Source organism: Protopterus annectens, chromosome 13.part0 (assembly GCF_019279795.1).
Source record: "Protopterus annectens isolate FY-2018-M chromosome 13.part0, PAN1.0, whole genome shotgun sequence".
Classification (NCBI taxonomy): Eukaryota; Metazoa; Chordata; order Ceratodontiformes; family Protopteridae; genus Protopterus; species Protopterus annectens.
In genome coordinates this window covers 3,100,906-3,115,131 of record NC_056747.1, presented here as the reverse complement: position 1 = coordinate 3,115,131, position 14,226 = coordinate 3,100,906, and the positions used below count along the sequence as shown (strand labels likewise).

General features: G+C 44.1%; 1 protein-coding gene across 1 annotated transcript in view; it reads right to left on the bottom strand.

Annotated features, from left to right (window-relative positions):
* The window catches only part of AP3D1 (adaptor related protein complex 3 subunit delta 1), a 3,080,434-nt gene that overhangs the window by 1,756,862 nt on the left and 1,309,346 nt on the right, over positions 1-14,226 (bottom strand). Inside the window, exon 18 of the mRNA XM_044055492.1 lies at positions 11,826-12,057. Within this exon, the coding sequence (XP_043911427.1) occupies positions 11,826-12,057 (232 nt within the window). The remainder of the gene's footprint in view (positions 1-11,825; positions 12,058-14,226) is intronic.

Below are 14,226 nucleotides of genomic sequence, written 5' to 3'. Positions count from 1 at the left end.
AACATTATGGGTAGAGCCTGAAGACCACAAACTGAAGTAAACAGCCATCTTGGTTCCAAGGTTCAGAAAGTACAGTTGTGTACACTTGCCATAAATATAGATGTTCGAATGTATTCACTGTTGCAGTCATTACATTTGGGTAATCTGCTGGCAGGTTGCCCTCAGTCGGCCTGAATATCAAAGTCTTGGGTCCTGCATCGGTTGCTGTCTCCTCTTCCATGACGTCAGATCGTCAGGGGTATAAAACATGCAGCCGATGCCATTTTATTCAGTTTTTCTTGCCCCAGATGTCAGGTGCCCCCCAAATGGGGAACAAAAATATATGTATATAAATAAACAATATATATATATATATATATATATATATATATATATATATATATATATATATATCTATAAATGCACTTTAGCAACACAAACTTTACCTTCATCTAAAAGCAAATACACCACAAAGGCATTAAAATATAGTGAAGGAAAGAGAAGTTCTAGAAGAAAAAAGGGGGGTGGCGGGTGGGTAACCCGGACTGCAACTGTGAATACACTTGAACATCTACATTTATGGTAAGTGTACACAACTGTACTATGTTCTTCATGTTTCACTGTTGCAGTCATTACATTTGGGTAGAATCCCAAAGCTATGTATGGGAGGATGAAACTAAATAGCATTAGGGGTGGCTATAAGGCCCTGCAGAAAGTACAGTTTTGTACCTACCATAAATGTAGATTTTCGAGTGCTAATACAGCTGCAGTCATAACAGATGGGTTATCCTGTCGTCAGGCGGGTCCTCGGTCGGCCGAATTCCAAAGTCTAGGTCCAACGTTGGATGTTGTCGCTTCTTCCCGGACGTCAGTGCGGCAGGGGTATAAAAGAACCAGCAGACGCCATTTTCTTCAGTTTTTCTTGCCGCAGATGTCAGATGCCCCCAGAAGGAAGGCAAAACATAAATTTACGTAATAATGCAATGCAATATAATCAAAAAACAGTAGTTGCAAGCAAATACACCATAAAAGAATACCCCAATCTGGTTGTATGAGGAGGTGTTAGCCATTAGCCCTGTCCCAAGAGGGGAAGGAGGGAGGTAAACCTGGACTGCAGCAGTATTAGCACTCTAACATCTACATTTATGGTAGGTACAAAACTGTACTATGTTCATCGTGCATACAGCTGCAGTCATAACAGATGGGTAGAATCCCAAAGCTAAAAAAGGGGTGGCAGGCACTAAGTGGAACTAGGATGAGCAAGGATGCCCTGCAAGACTGCAGTGGCAAAGCCTGCTCTAGATTTGGAGTATAATGGTAGGTGACAGTGCTTGGAGAAAGTATGTACAGAACTCCAAGTGGCTGCTTCCAAAATATCTTTGGTAGGAACCCCCCTGAGAAAAGCTGCAGAGGTAGCTGTGGCCCTTGTGGAGTGAGATCTGATGCCTGTAGGTACAGTTTTACCATGAAAAGAATAACAAAAGCGTATGCAGTGGGTTATCCATTTTGAGATTGTCTGTTTGGAAATAGCCTTCCCTTGAGCACCTGTAGCATAGGAAACAAAGAGTTGCTCTGATTTTCTGAATGGCTTTGTTCTGTCCAAATAATAACGAAGCTGTCTGCGAATGTCCAAGGAATGTAGTAGTCTCTCCCCTTTGTTTTGTGGATTAGGGTAAAAGGTAGGTATGTGGATAGCCTGATTCAAGGCTACCCTGGATACTACCTTTGGCATAAAGGAAGGGTTGGTTCGTAAGGAAACTCTGTCCTGATGGAAAATGATGAAAGGCTGCACAGCCATGAGGGCTTGTAGTTCAGAAACCCTGTGTGCTGAGGTGATAGCCAGAAGGAAGACTGTTTTCCATGACAAATATTGCAGTTCTGTTGAAGCAGCTGGCTCAAATGGAGGCAGGGTCAGTTTTTCTAGAATGAAATTGAGGTCCCAAGAAGGTACTGGTTGCTTCCTTGGGGGTTTTATATTCTTAGCCCCTCTGAGGAACTGTCTTAAAAGAGGGTGAGAGAATAAAGGAGGATCAGTGTTGTATTGAGCAGAAATGGCTGAGGCATGGATTTTGATGGAGGAGAATGAAAGTCCACTGCTTATCATCTCAGCTAGGTACTGTAATATTTGAGGTAAATTCAGTATTCCAGGATTCTGACCCTTTTTCTGATTCCAGGCACAAAACCGTTTCCATTTTGCAGAGTAGGCTTTCTAGTAGAAGGCCTTCTGGCCTCCAAAATGACATCCTGCACCTCCTTGGAGAGTAGGGTCTGTTGTGAATTTAAGGAATCCTCCATGCGGCTAGATTGAGTGTTTTCAGCTGACTGTGAAGAGTTTTGAAGTTGTGCTGAGTCAACAGAAGAGGCATTAGAGGCAGGATCCATGGTGGGGAATGCGTCAGACTCCTCAGGAGTGGGTACCAGTGTTGTCTTAGCCAGTCTGGAGCAATGAGAATCATCTTTGGTCTGTCTGCTCTGGCTTTTAATAGAACTTTGGGCAGCAGAGGAAGAGGTGGAAAGGCATAAACTGTCATTGTTGTCCAACTGAAAGAGAGTGCGTCCACTTTCCAGGCCTGTGGATGATAGACTCTTGAGCAGAATTTTGTCAATTGGTAATTTCTGTGGGTAGCAAATAGATCTATGTCTGGCCTTCCCCATGCTTGAATTATCTTTGTAAAAACTTGAGGATGCAACTTCCATTCGTGTGGATCTGTCATATTTCTGCTTAGGTTGTCTGCCAGCGTGTTTTCCTTGCCTGGCAGGAATTGTGCTTGATGTTAGATTTGTAATTCCAGTGCCATGTTCCAAAGAGACATGGCTAGCCTGCACAGGGGATATGAATGGGTTCCTCTCTATTTGTTTATGTACCACATCACTGTGGTGTTGTCTGTCCTTATCAATAGCTGGCCTGGATGCAGTAGGTCTTTGAAAGCCATAATAATATTTTTTACTGCTAGCATTTCCTTTTGATTGATGTGTAGGTGCTTTTCTTTTTGGGACCATTTGCCCCTGAATGCAGTCATGTGTGACCCCCAGGCATAGTCCGCGGCGTCTGTTGTGATGATTTGATTTGCTTGAGGCAAGCAGAATGGGAGACCTATGTTTCTTTGGCATGCTTGAGCCCACCACGGAAATTCCTTTAGGGGGCATGGAATCAGTGGTATAATTGTTTCCAAACTGTGGCTGTGTTGAGACCATAAGTTTTTTAGGTTTCCTCATATGCAGCTTTGCACATGGGATTAGCAGGATGCAAGATGCCATGAATCCCAGAGCCTGCAGGATTTTCCTTGCAGTCAGCCTGGTGAAGGTTGCCAGTTTTCTGAAGTATTGAGTTAGTTGCCCTTGTTTCTCTGGCGTGAGGTAGGCCATCTGGGTGTTTGTATTCAAGCTGGCACCCATGAAATTATTGTTTGAGAGGGTCTTAGTCTTGATTTCTTTTTGTTCACTGTGTATCCCAGAGAGTTCAACAACTTTATTACAAACGCCAGGTGTTTCAGAAGTATGTGTTTGCTGTCCGCTTGGATCAGGCAGTCATCCAAATATGGGTATATTTGTATCCCTTGAATTCTGCAGAAGGCAATTACTGATGCCAGGCATTTAGTGAACACTCTGGGCACAGTAGATAAGCCAAAGGGCAATGCAGAGAATTGGTAATGGGTTGAACCTGCAAGAAATCTGAGGTATCTTCTGCAATCTTGTCTGATAGGGATATGCAGGTATGCCTCCTTCAGGTCCAATGTTACCAGCCAAGACTCCTTGCCCAGCATGGGAAGAAGCTGCTGTAATGTGAGCATCTTGAATTTTGGTACGAGTAAATATGTGTTTAGGATGGATAGGTCCAAAATAGGTTTCCAATCTTTGTCCTTCCTTGGTACCAGGAATAGTCTGGAATAAAAACCTTGACCCTGTTCTTGTGCAGGTACCTCTTGAATAGCTTTCATGTCCATGAGAGCTGAAATTTGTTTTTGTGCCTCTGCCCTTTGATTTTGTGGCAGGTTTGGCTTGCCTCTCATTTTTGGAAGGGTGTGAAAGTGGAATCTGTAGCCTCTGTCTATAATGTCCAGGATCCATTTGCCTTTTGTGAGAATATGTCAATTTTTCGAAAATAATGCCAGTTTTCCACCTAAAGGTGCTGCCATTTGAGCTTTGCTTGGCATGCAAAGGGGAAAGTCATTGGTTCTGCTTTCTGAATGGCTGTGAACTATCCTCTCCACCTCTTGGTGTAGGTGCTTGCCATTGTCTGCCTCTAAATAATCCTTGAGATTGCCCTCTACCCCTCGGGCGCCTGTATCTACCTCTTTGAGGTCTGTCCGTGGCTGGAAAGGAGCAATTTTTTGAAGGCCAATTTCTACTGAAACGTGGAGGTTGTACCTGTAGGAAATCTTTCACTGTTTGTATTGATTTTGCCTTTTCCTCCATTTTCTTTAATACCTCCTCAGCTTTAACACCAAACAATACATCTTTTTGAAGAGGTGCATCTAGTAATTTAGCTTTGACATGATCTGGTAAAGTTTGCTCTTTGAGCCAAGCATGTCTACATATGACTGATCCTGTAACAGCAGCTCTACATGAGGCCTCTAAAGCATCAAAACCACATTGCAAGGTATGTTTACCCACTTGTTCTGCACCATGCAACAAATCCTGCAACTCCTTCAAGTCTGGTTATTCAGGTTGTGACATTTTGCTTTTCAACTGAGATAACAAAAACTGTTGATACGTTAACTTATGGAACTGACAGTTTAATGCCCTCATGGTTAAAGTGGCCGAGGTGTAAACCTTTTTCCCCCACCTTTCTAAAGCTCTGGAATCTCTCTCTGAAGGTAATGGATTTTTGGCAGTAGAGGCCTTAATTCTCTTGGGACCCTGTGAAATAGTTTCTGGGTCAGCCGCATGGCTTTTGTATAGGAATTGGTGTGAATCAGGAACCCGGTAATACCTGTCAGGCTTGATTGGAGCTGGAGGTAAAGAATCTGGGTTAAGGCCGGCCTCTGAATACACATCATCTAGTATGTCTAAGACAGGAGGGATAGCCAGAAGCCTGTACTGAGGGAGCAAGAGGAAATCCCTGAGCCTTTTCTTGGAGTCTGAGTAATCTTGACCTTCCCAGTGGAAGTGTTCCCTCAAGGTATGCAAGGTTTCCCAAAAGAATAGTCCTCAGGGGGGGAGACAGAGGGAATGGACTCCTCTGCATAAGAATCTTCAAAAGGGGAGTATGAATGTTCTTGGTCTTCAGAATGTTCTGAAGTAATAGAGGCCTGGTCCGAGGAAGGGTATTCTTCCTCCACTCTGGGCCTTTTGTCCGAGGGGGGTTGAGAACCCCTGATAAGAGTAATCAAATCCTCAGCCATTTTGAGCATCTGTTTTTTAGGCATGGGGCCTTGAGAGGGGCCCTGTGGAGCTTGTCTTTTAGTATGCATGGCTGCTTTGGATTTAGTGAAAGCCTTAATGGAAAAAGAAGGCAGCCAGACACCTTGAGAGGTGGCAGGCCTGTCTAAACTCTGAGTTTCCCCGCCAAGAGTGGCGTCGGTATCTGTAATCGGGGTGTGGGCCGAGGAGCCTGCGACCTCAGGCACAGAAGACACCGCTAAGAGTGTGTCATCGGTAGTCAGGGGCTGTGTAGGTGCTTCGCTGAGAACCGGAGCACCTGCTAAGTCAGCTTTAGCGTGGTGTCGGTAGAAGTCGCGGACCTCGTATGTTGGTCCTTATCTTTGCGTCTTTTACTCAAAACTGGAGTCGGAGTATCCGACGACATAATGTAATTAAACTTTTTGCCAAAATAGTGTTGGGCGAACTCCACCCGATGCTTAATAGTGCGTTTGTTGAATGTAGCACAAAAACGACAGGCCGAGACGTCGTGGTCTGGGCCTAAGCAAGGAATGCAGAGGGAATGGAAATCGTTATGCGGTATTTGCTTCCTACATGAAATGCAATTATTAACTTTGTCTGACATCGGTCTGAGGCAAGAAAAGTTTCAACGGGTACTTAGCTTTCAAGAAGACTTCGGTTGAAAAATATTCATAATCTCAGGAGCTGGCCGACCGGCACTTGCGAACTGCTTCTGCTTCGGGCACCGCGCGGCAAGAAAGACTGAAGAAAATGGCGTCGGCTGGTTCTTTTATACCCCTGCCGCACTGACGTCAGGGAAGAAGCGACGACATCCGACGCCGGACCTAGACTTTGGAATTCGGCCGACCGAGGACCAGCCTGATGGCAGGATAACCCATCTGTTACGACTGCAGCTGTATGCACGATGAACATCTGCAGTGGCAAAGCCTGCCCTGAACTTAGAGAAGAGAGGCAAATGACAATGCTTTGTGAATGTATGAACAGAGCTCCAAGTAGCAGCTTCTAGAATGTCTTTGGTTGGAATCCCTCTGAGAAAGGCTGCTGAGGTAGACGCAGCCCCGGTGGAATGTGACCCGATTCCCTTGGGCACTGGTTTACCATGATGCAAGTAGCAGAAACGAATGCAGTGGCTTATCCAATTAGAAATAGTCTGCTTTGACATAGCCTTTCCCTCTGATCATTCAGCAAATACCACCAGTAGTTGCTCAGTTTTTCTTTGAGATTTGGTCCTGTTTAAGTAGAATCTCAGTTGTCTGTGTACGTCCAATGAATGCAGAATCCGCTCCCCCTTGTTCTGCGGATTTGGGTAAAAGGTTGGCAGGTGAATAGTTTGGTTAAGAGCCACACTGGATACCACCTTAGGCATGAATGAAAGATTGGTCCTGAGGGACACCCTGTCCGGGTGAAATGTAATAAAAGGCTCCACAGCCATGAGGGCCTGTAGTTCTGAAACCCTTCTTGCTGAAGTGATTGCCAAAAGGAAAGCTGTTTTCCAAGATAAAAATTTTATATCTGCAGTAGCTGCTGGTTGATAAGGAGGTAGGGTGAGCTTTTGTAGCACACAATTGAGGTCCCATACAGGAGTTGGTGATCTTCTGGGAGGCCTTACATTTTTGGCCCCTCTAAGATACTGTTTTAGCAGAGGATGAGAAAAGATGGGGGGCTCAGTGTTGTAATGAGCCGAGATGGCAGAGGCATGGATTTTTATTGAAGAAAAAGATAGGCCCTTGTCAAGCATCTCAGTCAAGTATTGTAAAATCTGAGGAATATTTGGTTTTGTTATGTCCGTTCCTTGTGCCTGGTTCCAAGCACAGAATCTCTTCCATTTATCAGCATAAGATTTTCTAGTACTAGGCCTTCTGGCTTCCAAAATGACATCCATCACACATTTACTGAGAGGTGTTGTTCGAATAATTACATGATCAGCCATGCTGCCAGGTTCAAAGTTTGGAGCTGAGTGTGCAGAATTTGATTGCTCTGCTGAGACAATAGATGAAGTATTTGAGGCAAGTACCAAGGAAAGAGTTGAGACATATTCCTTAGAATTGGGTACCAGTGCTGGTGAGGCCAGTCCGGGGCAATTAGGATCATTTTTGGTTTTCCTGTCTGAACTTTAGCAAGACCTTGGGGAGAAAAGGCAGAGGAGGAAAGACGTAGACTGATAGGTTTTTCCAACTGAAGGATAGGGCATCCACTTTCCATACTCGTCTGTGATAAGTCCTTGTGCAGAATTTGTCCAGTTGGTGATTTTGGGGAGAGGCAAATAGATCTATGTCTGCACTCCCCCATTTCTGTGTTATCATGCTGAAGATTTGTGGATTCAGTTTCCACTCGTGAGGGTCCATAAGATTTCTGCTTAGGTCGTCTGTCAGAGTATTTTGCTTTCCTGGCAGAAACTGAGCTTGAAGATGTATTTGGAAAGTCAAGGCTGTGTTCCACAAGGCCATGGCTAGTCTGCAGAGGTGATAGGAATGTGTACCCTCCTGCCTGTTTATGTACCACATAACTGTGGTGTTGTCAGTCTTTATCAGTAGTTGTCCTGGATGAAGTAAGTCCTTGAAGGCTGTCGGGGCATTCTGAACAGCTAGCATCTCTTTCTGGTTGATATGCAGATGCATTTGTTTGGGGTTCCATATGCCCTGAATGCATCTCCCTGCCAGGTGGGCCCCCCCCCAAGCATAATCTGATGCGTCTGTAGTTAGGGTTTGGGTGGCAGGGCGTAGAGTGAATGACCGACCCTTGTTTTGGTGACACGTCTCTGCCCACCAACGAAACTCCTGTTGCAGGCAGGGGATGAGGGGAATCATTGTTTCTAGACTGTAACAATGTTGACTCCATAAACTTTTTAGGTACCATTGAAGTTTCCACATATGCAGTCTTGCATATGGAATTAGTAGAATGCAAGATGCCATGAACCCCAAAGCCTGCAGAATTGGTCTTGCAGATAATTGAGTTTTTGTTGCCATCTGTTTGAAGTATAAAGTCAGATGCCTTTGTCAAGCGTAAGGTAAGCCATCTGGGCAGCTGTATTCAAGCTTGCACCCAGGAATGTAATTTTCTGAGAGGGTACCAGTTGTGATTTCTTTTCGTTTATTGTGCACCCTAGGCATGTTAAAAGCCTTTTTACAAACGCCAGATGTTGAAGAAGAATGTCCTTGTTCTCTGCTTGAATGAGACTATTGTCCAAGTAAGGATAGATTTGTATGCTTGTCTGCAAAATGCAATTACTGGTGTCAGGCACTTTGTAAAGACGCTGGGCGCAGTAGATAAGCCAAAGGGCAGTGCAGAGAATTGGTAATGCATAAAACCTGCCTTGAAGAGGAGGTATCTTCTGCACGATTCCCTTACTGGGATATGCAGGTATGCCTCTTTTAAGTCTAGAGTCACTAACCAAGCGTTCCTGCCCAGCATAGGCAGTAGCTGTTGTAAAGTCAGCATTTTGAATTTTGGGATGTCCAAGAACGTGTTCAAAATCGATAAGTCCAGTATTGGATGCCAAGCATTGTCTATTCTGGGTACCAGGAAAAGTCTTGAATAAAATCCTTGTCCTTTTTCCTGTTCTGGTACTGGTTGAATAGCCCCCATCTCCATGAGGGACGTAACTTGTTTTGAGCCTCTGTCCAATGATTTTGTGGCAGATCTGGCCAACCATTTGGAATTGGCAAAGTATTGAAATGAAATCTGTACCCCTGGGATACTGTTTAACACACACTTGTCTGGGGGTAATTAACTGCCAATTTTGAGCATGAAGTGCTAATTTTCCCCCCAATGGGGCTGCCAAAAGATAGGTGCTTGATAATTGTAGAGGGAAGTCATTGAGACTGCTTACTGTAGGGTTGGTGCTTTGTTTCCTCCAGATTTGTAAGTAGAGGCACCCCATTGTTTTGACCTGTAAGAACCCTGTGATTGGTATCTAGAGCCTTTTGAGCACCTGGATTTGCCTTGTGAGGCTCTGTTGGACGCAGGAAAGGACCAATTTTTAGTAGGCCAGTGTCTACTGAATCTAGGTGGCTGCACTTGTAAGAAATCTTTTACAGTTTGCATTGATTTAGCTTTGTCTTCCATTTTCTTTAAAACCTCTTCTGCCTTATTACCAAACAAAGTATCATGCTGTAAAGGTGCATCCAACAATTTAGCCTTAACATGATCAGGCAGATTTTGCTCCTTGAGCCAGGCATGCCTTCTAATCACAGATCCAGTAACTGCGGCCCTGCAAGAGGCCTCCAAGGAATCAAAACTACATTGCAAAGTATGCTTTCCAACCTGTTCTGCTGCATGCAATAATTCCTGTAATTCTTTATTTTCCACAATCAGAAATCAACATCATTTTCTGTTTCAATAAGCCCATAACATGCTGTTGATATTTAAGCATATGAAACTGGCAGTTTAAGGCCCTAATTGCCAAGGTTGCAGATGTATAAATTTCTTTCCCCATCTATCCAGCGCCCTGGAATCTCTATCAGAGGGGGTAGGATTTTTGGCTGTAGAGGCCTTTACACCTTTGGGACCCTGTGAGACAGTTTCAAGATCAGCAGCAGGGTTTTTGAATAAAAACTTGTGGGAGTCAGGAACCCTGTAATATCTGTCTGGCTTACTAGGAGCCGGAGGTAGGGAATCAGGAGCCATGCTTGACTCGAAAACACATCATCCACAATGTCTAATACAGAAGGTATAGCCAAAGGCCTGTGCTGAGGAAGAAGGAGGAAATCCCTAAGCCTCTTTTTTGATTCAGAGAAATCCTGACTCTCCCAATGAAAATATTCCCTTAAAGTATGCAAGGTTTCTCCAAAAGAATAATCCTAAGGAGGAGATGCAGATGGAATGGACCTCTTCTGCATCTGAATCCTCATAGGGTGGTATAGAAAATTCCTGATCAGAAGAGGAATCGGAAGAAATAGAAACAGGATCTAAAGATTCACAATCAGTGTCTTGCCTAGGCCTCTTAGCAGGGGTGGGTTGGGAACACCTGATCAAGGTAATTAACTCCTCAGCCATTTTAATCATCTGTTTTTTTAGGCATAGGGGCCTGAGCATGTGGCTCATGCGTCATTTTTTTAGACTTAGAAGTTGTCTTTGTTTTTGAAGCTGGCATCGGTTTTATATAGAAATGTTGAGGCCTGAAAACACCCTCAGAAGCCGGTGCCTGCTCAGCGGCTCCAGACCCATCCGAGGGAGAGACATCCGCAGGTACAATACTCTGAGAATCTCACGGCATATCGGACTCCGCATGGGTCTCGGTAGAGGCCTGCGACTCAAAAGTAGCAGGTATCAGGGGCTGTGAAAGCGCCTCACTGAGTACCGGCGAACTGGCGACTGGCTTAGGAGAAGTTTAGTCTGTTTTGGACCTCAGCGGTCCGTCTCTCTCTTTTTCTTTGCGTTTTTTGTTAACTCCAGTAGTCGGATTGCTATCCGACGACATTTCAGGGTAATTAAACCTGGATCCAAAATATTATGAAGCAAAAATATACCGACGCTTAATAGTGCGTTGGTTAAATCTAGCACAAAACCGACAGCAAGGCACGTTATGATCAGGGCCTAGGCAAGGAATACAGTACAAATGAAAATCCTTATGAGGTATTTGCTTCCCACAAGTAATGCAATTATAAACTTTTACTGACATCAGTAAGGAGCAAGAAAAAGTTTCCCCAACGGGGTACTTAGCTTTAATTGAAGACTTCAGTTATGAAACTCGAATGCGAAAATTTCAGGAGTCGGCCGACCGGCACTTGCGAACTGCTTCTGCTTCGGGCACCGCGTGGCAAGAAAGACAGAACGAAATTACGTCGGCTGTATGTTTTATATCCCTGACGACCTGACGTCATGGAAGAGCAGACAGCAACTGACGCAGGACCCAAGACTTTGATATTCAGGCCGACTGAGGGCAACCTGCCACCAGATTACCCAAATGTAATGACTGCAACAGTGAAACATGAAGAACATCCAAACCCACTGTCAAGGATTGCATGAAGACTGACATCAGATCAACTGTTTTGTCGATTGAGCTTGAAAAATAAAATTCCTGTAACATGAACCGATACTGAGTACAGAATTACAATACACACGCTGCAAAAATAGTACAGATTATGCAATTATGAACAGATTTCAAATGAAGGCATGAAATACATACTTCTCAAACTTTCTTTTACACATTCTACCCTAGGGTAACATTATTTAATGCATTTTCTCTCTTACTATTAACAGTTTCTGAGCAATCAGATCTAGGCACCTGCACGGACAGGCTACAGAGATCTGCAGTCGATACATTTTTCAAGGAAAATGGTTAATTTTGGGAACAGTTTTGAGGCCACAACCCACTGCAGAAAGCTAAGTGTAATGAAAAAAGACTAAACCCAAAGGGTAAAGGATGACAAAGGCGAGATGCTAGTTAGCTAAAATCTGCAGCTCTATAACAGCAATCAGAGAAATGAGAAGACCTGGAAAGCCAGTTACCCCCTAATTTGCCAAGAACGTGCATACTTGTGGCACGAACACCTCGTACATACCCTTTCCTGCACTTCCAGATCTGCACTCTGTACAAATTGAGGGAGTCTCTCGATCATAAGGGCTGTGACCTGCAGTGCCCCTTCTTTGTCTTCGGCCTGCTCTTTCTGTTGGAGCAGAGACGCATAGAGCTTAACTGCATTCTGCACATAAACTGCCTGGATGTGGCCAGGTAATGTGGTAACTTTAGGCCTCAGCATGGCTTCCAAAGTCACATGAGGTTCCTGGAGATGTCTGCAAGGGAAGTGGAAGAAAAAAAAATCTCAAAAAAGGCTACAAATACTTCTAAAGCAGCTAAGAGTAACACAGTGACGCTATGCACAATTAAGACTTTACACAAAACATTTAGACCAATTTGCATCACTTTTTAGTATGTGACAGTTTTGCAGTTTTTTTCAAGAACAGTTTAAAAAATACTGAGATTTGCATGTCATGCATGTAAAGCCAAATACTGTGGAAGGAAGTTATCAGCACAGTTCACAGGTGACATCATGACGATTATACACGCTAATAACATTTGTGGCTGATGGAATCAAACTAACACAAAAGAAATGACCAAATGACCAATACGTAAAGTTTACAGGGTCACTGCAAGAAAAGACAGCAGTCACACCAGACTATATACAAAAGGCTCAAGTACAGCTGTGTAAGAACTTACCGCAACAGCAGACATGCTACTGATCACTGTTGCACTATTCCTGACATATGGGTTGTCACTGCTAGAACTTATGACATCCAGTCGTGGTACCAAAGCTTTACTTCCCTTAGGTCGTATGTCTGACGCACAAAGTACAGTTTTGTACCTACCATAAATGAAGATGTCCGATAGGTATGCATCTGCAGTCATCACATATGGGTTGTCCTGCCTCAGGCAGCCCTTCGGTCGGACGGATTCCAAAGTCTGGGTCTGGCCTCGGCTGATGTCGCACTTTCCCCGACGTCAGAGCGTCTGGGGTATAAAAGCATCACCCGACGCCATCTTCCTCAGTTTTTCTTGCCCCAGATGCCAGGTGCCCTCTAGGAAGGCTAAATTTGGATAAATGCAATAAAATTCCAAACATTTGCAAAATTATATATATATATACATGTATATACAAACAAATACACCATAATAGATTCCCCCAGTTAGCTAAAAGAGGGGTAAACATACTAGGAATACCACAGAGGGGTAGGAGGGAGGGTAAACCTGACTGCAGATGCATACCTATCGGACATCTACATTTATGGTAGGTACAAAACTGTACTATGTCCTTCAAGGATGCATCTGCAGTCATCACATATGGGTAGAATACCATAGCCAAACTGGGGGTGGAGGTACTAAGTGAAGGATGGTGTAGTTAAGATACCCTGCAGGACTGCTGTAGCAAAACCTGCTCTGGATCTGTAGTATAAAGGCAAATTGTAATGCTTGGCAAATGTATGCACGGAGCTCCATGTAGCAGCTTCTAAAATGTCTTTGGTAGCCACCCCTCTAAGGAAGGCTGTGGTGGTGGCTGTGGCTCTCGTGGAATGGGGTCTAATGTTAGCTGGCACAGTCTTTCCATGAAAGGAGTAACAAAAACGAATGCAATTTCCTATCCATTTCGAAATTGTCTGTTTGGAAATTGCTTTTCCTTGCACCCCATCAGCATATGCAACAAACAACTGGTCAGTCTTTCTGTAACTTTTAGTTCTGTCCAAGTAGTAGCGTAGTTGTCTGTGTATGTCCAGGGTGTGCAGAAGTCTCTCCCCTTTATTTTGAGGCTGTGGGAAGAATGTAGGCAAATGAATAGCTTGGTTCAAAGATACCCTGGATACCACCTTTGGCATGAAAGTAGGATTGGTCCTCAAAGAAACTCTATCCTGATGAAAGATAAGGAATGGTTGCACCACCATTAAAGCTTGTAGCTCAGATACTCTTCTTGCTGAGGTTATGGCCAGAAGGAAGGCAGCTTTCCAAGACAAAAACTGTACATCTGCCGATGCTGCTGGTTCAAAGGGAGGTAGCGTTAGTTTTTCCAACACGAAATTAATGTCCCAAGTAGGTAGAGGTGGTTTCCTTGGAGGATTAATGTTTTTGATTCCCCTTAGAAACTGTCTTAGTAGAGGGTGAGAGAAGACAGGTGGATTTAGATTGTATTCTGCTGAGATAGCTGAGGCATGTATCTTGATGGAAGAGTAAGACAGGCCACTGTCGGACAATTCTGCCAAATATTCCAGTATGTATGCCATATTTATCACAGTCACATCTAGGCCCTTTGCTGTGTTCCAGGTGTGAAATCTTTTCCATTTTGCTGCATATGCCTTCCTTGTGGAAGGTCGGCGAGCTTCCATAATAATATCCTTCACTCTCTGGGATAGGTTATCCTGAGGAGGAGTCATGGTATTCTCCAGGCAGTTAGCTGCAAGGTTTTCAGGTTAGAG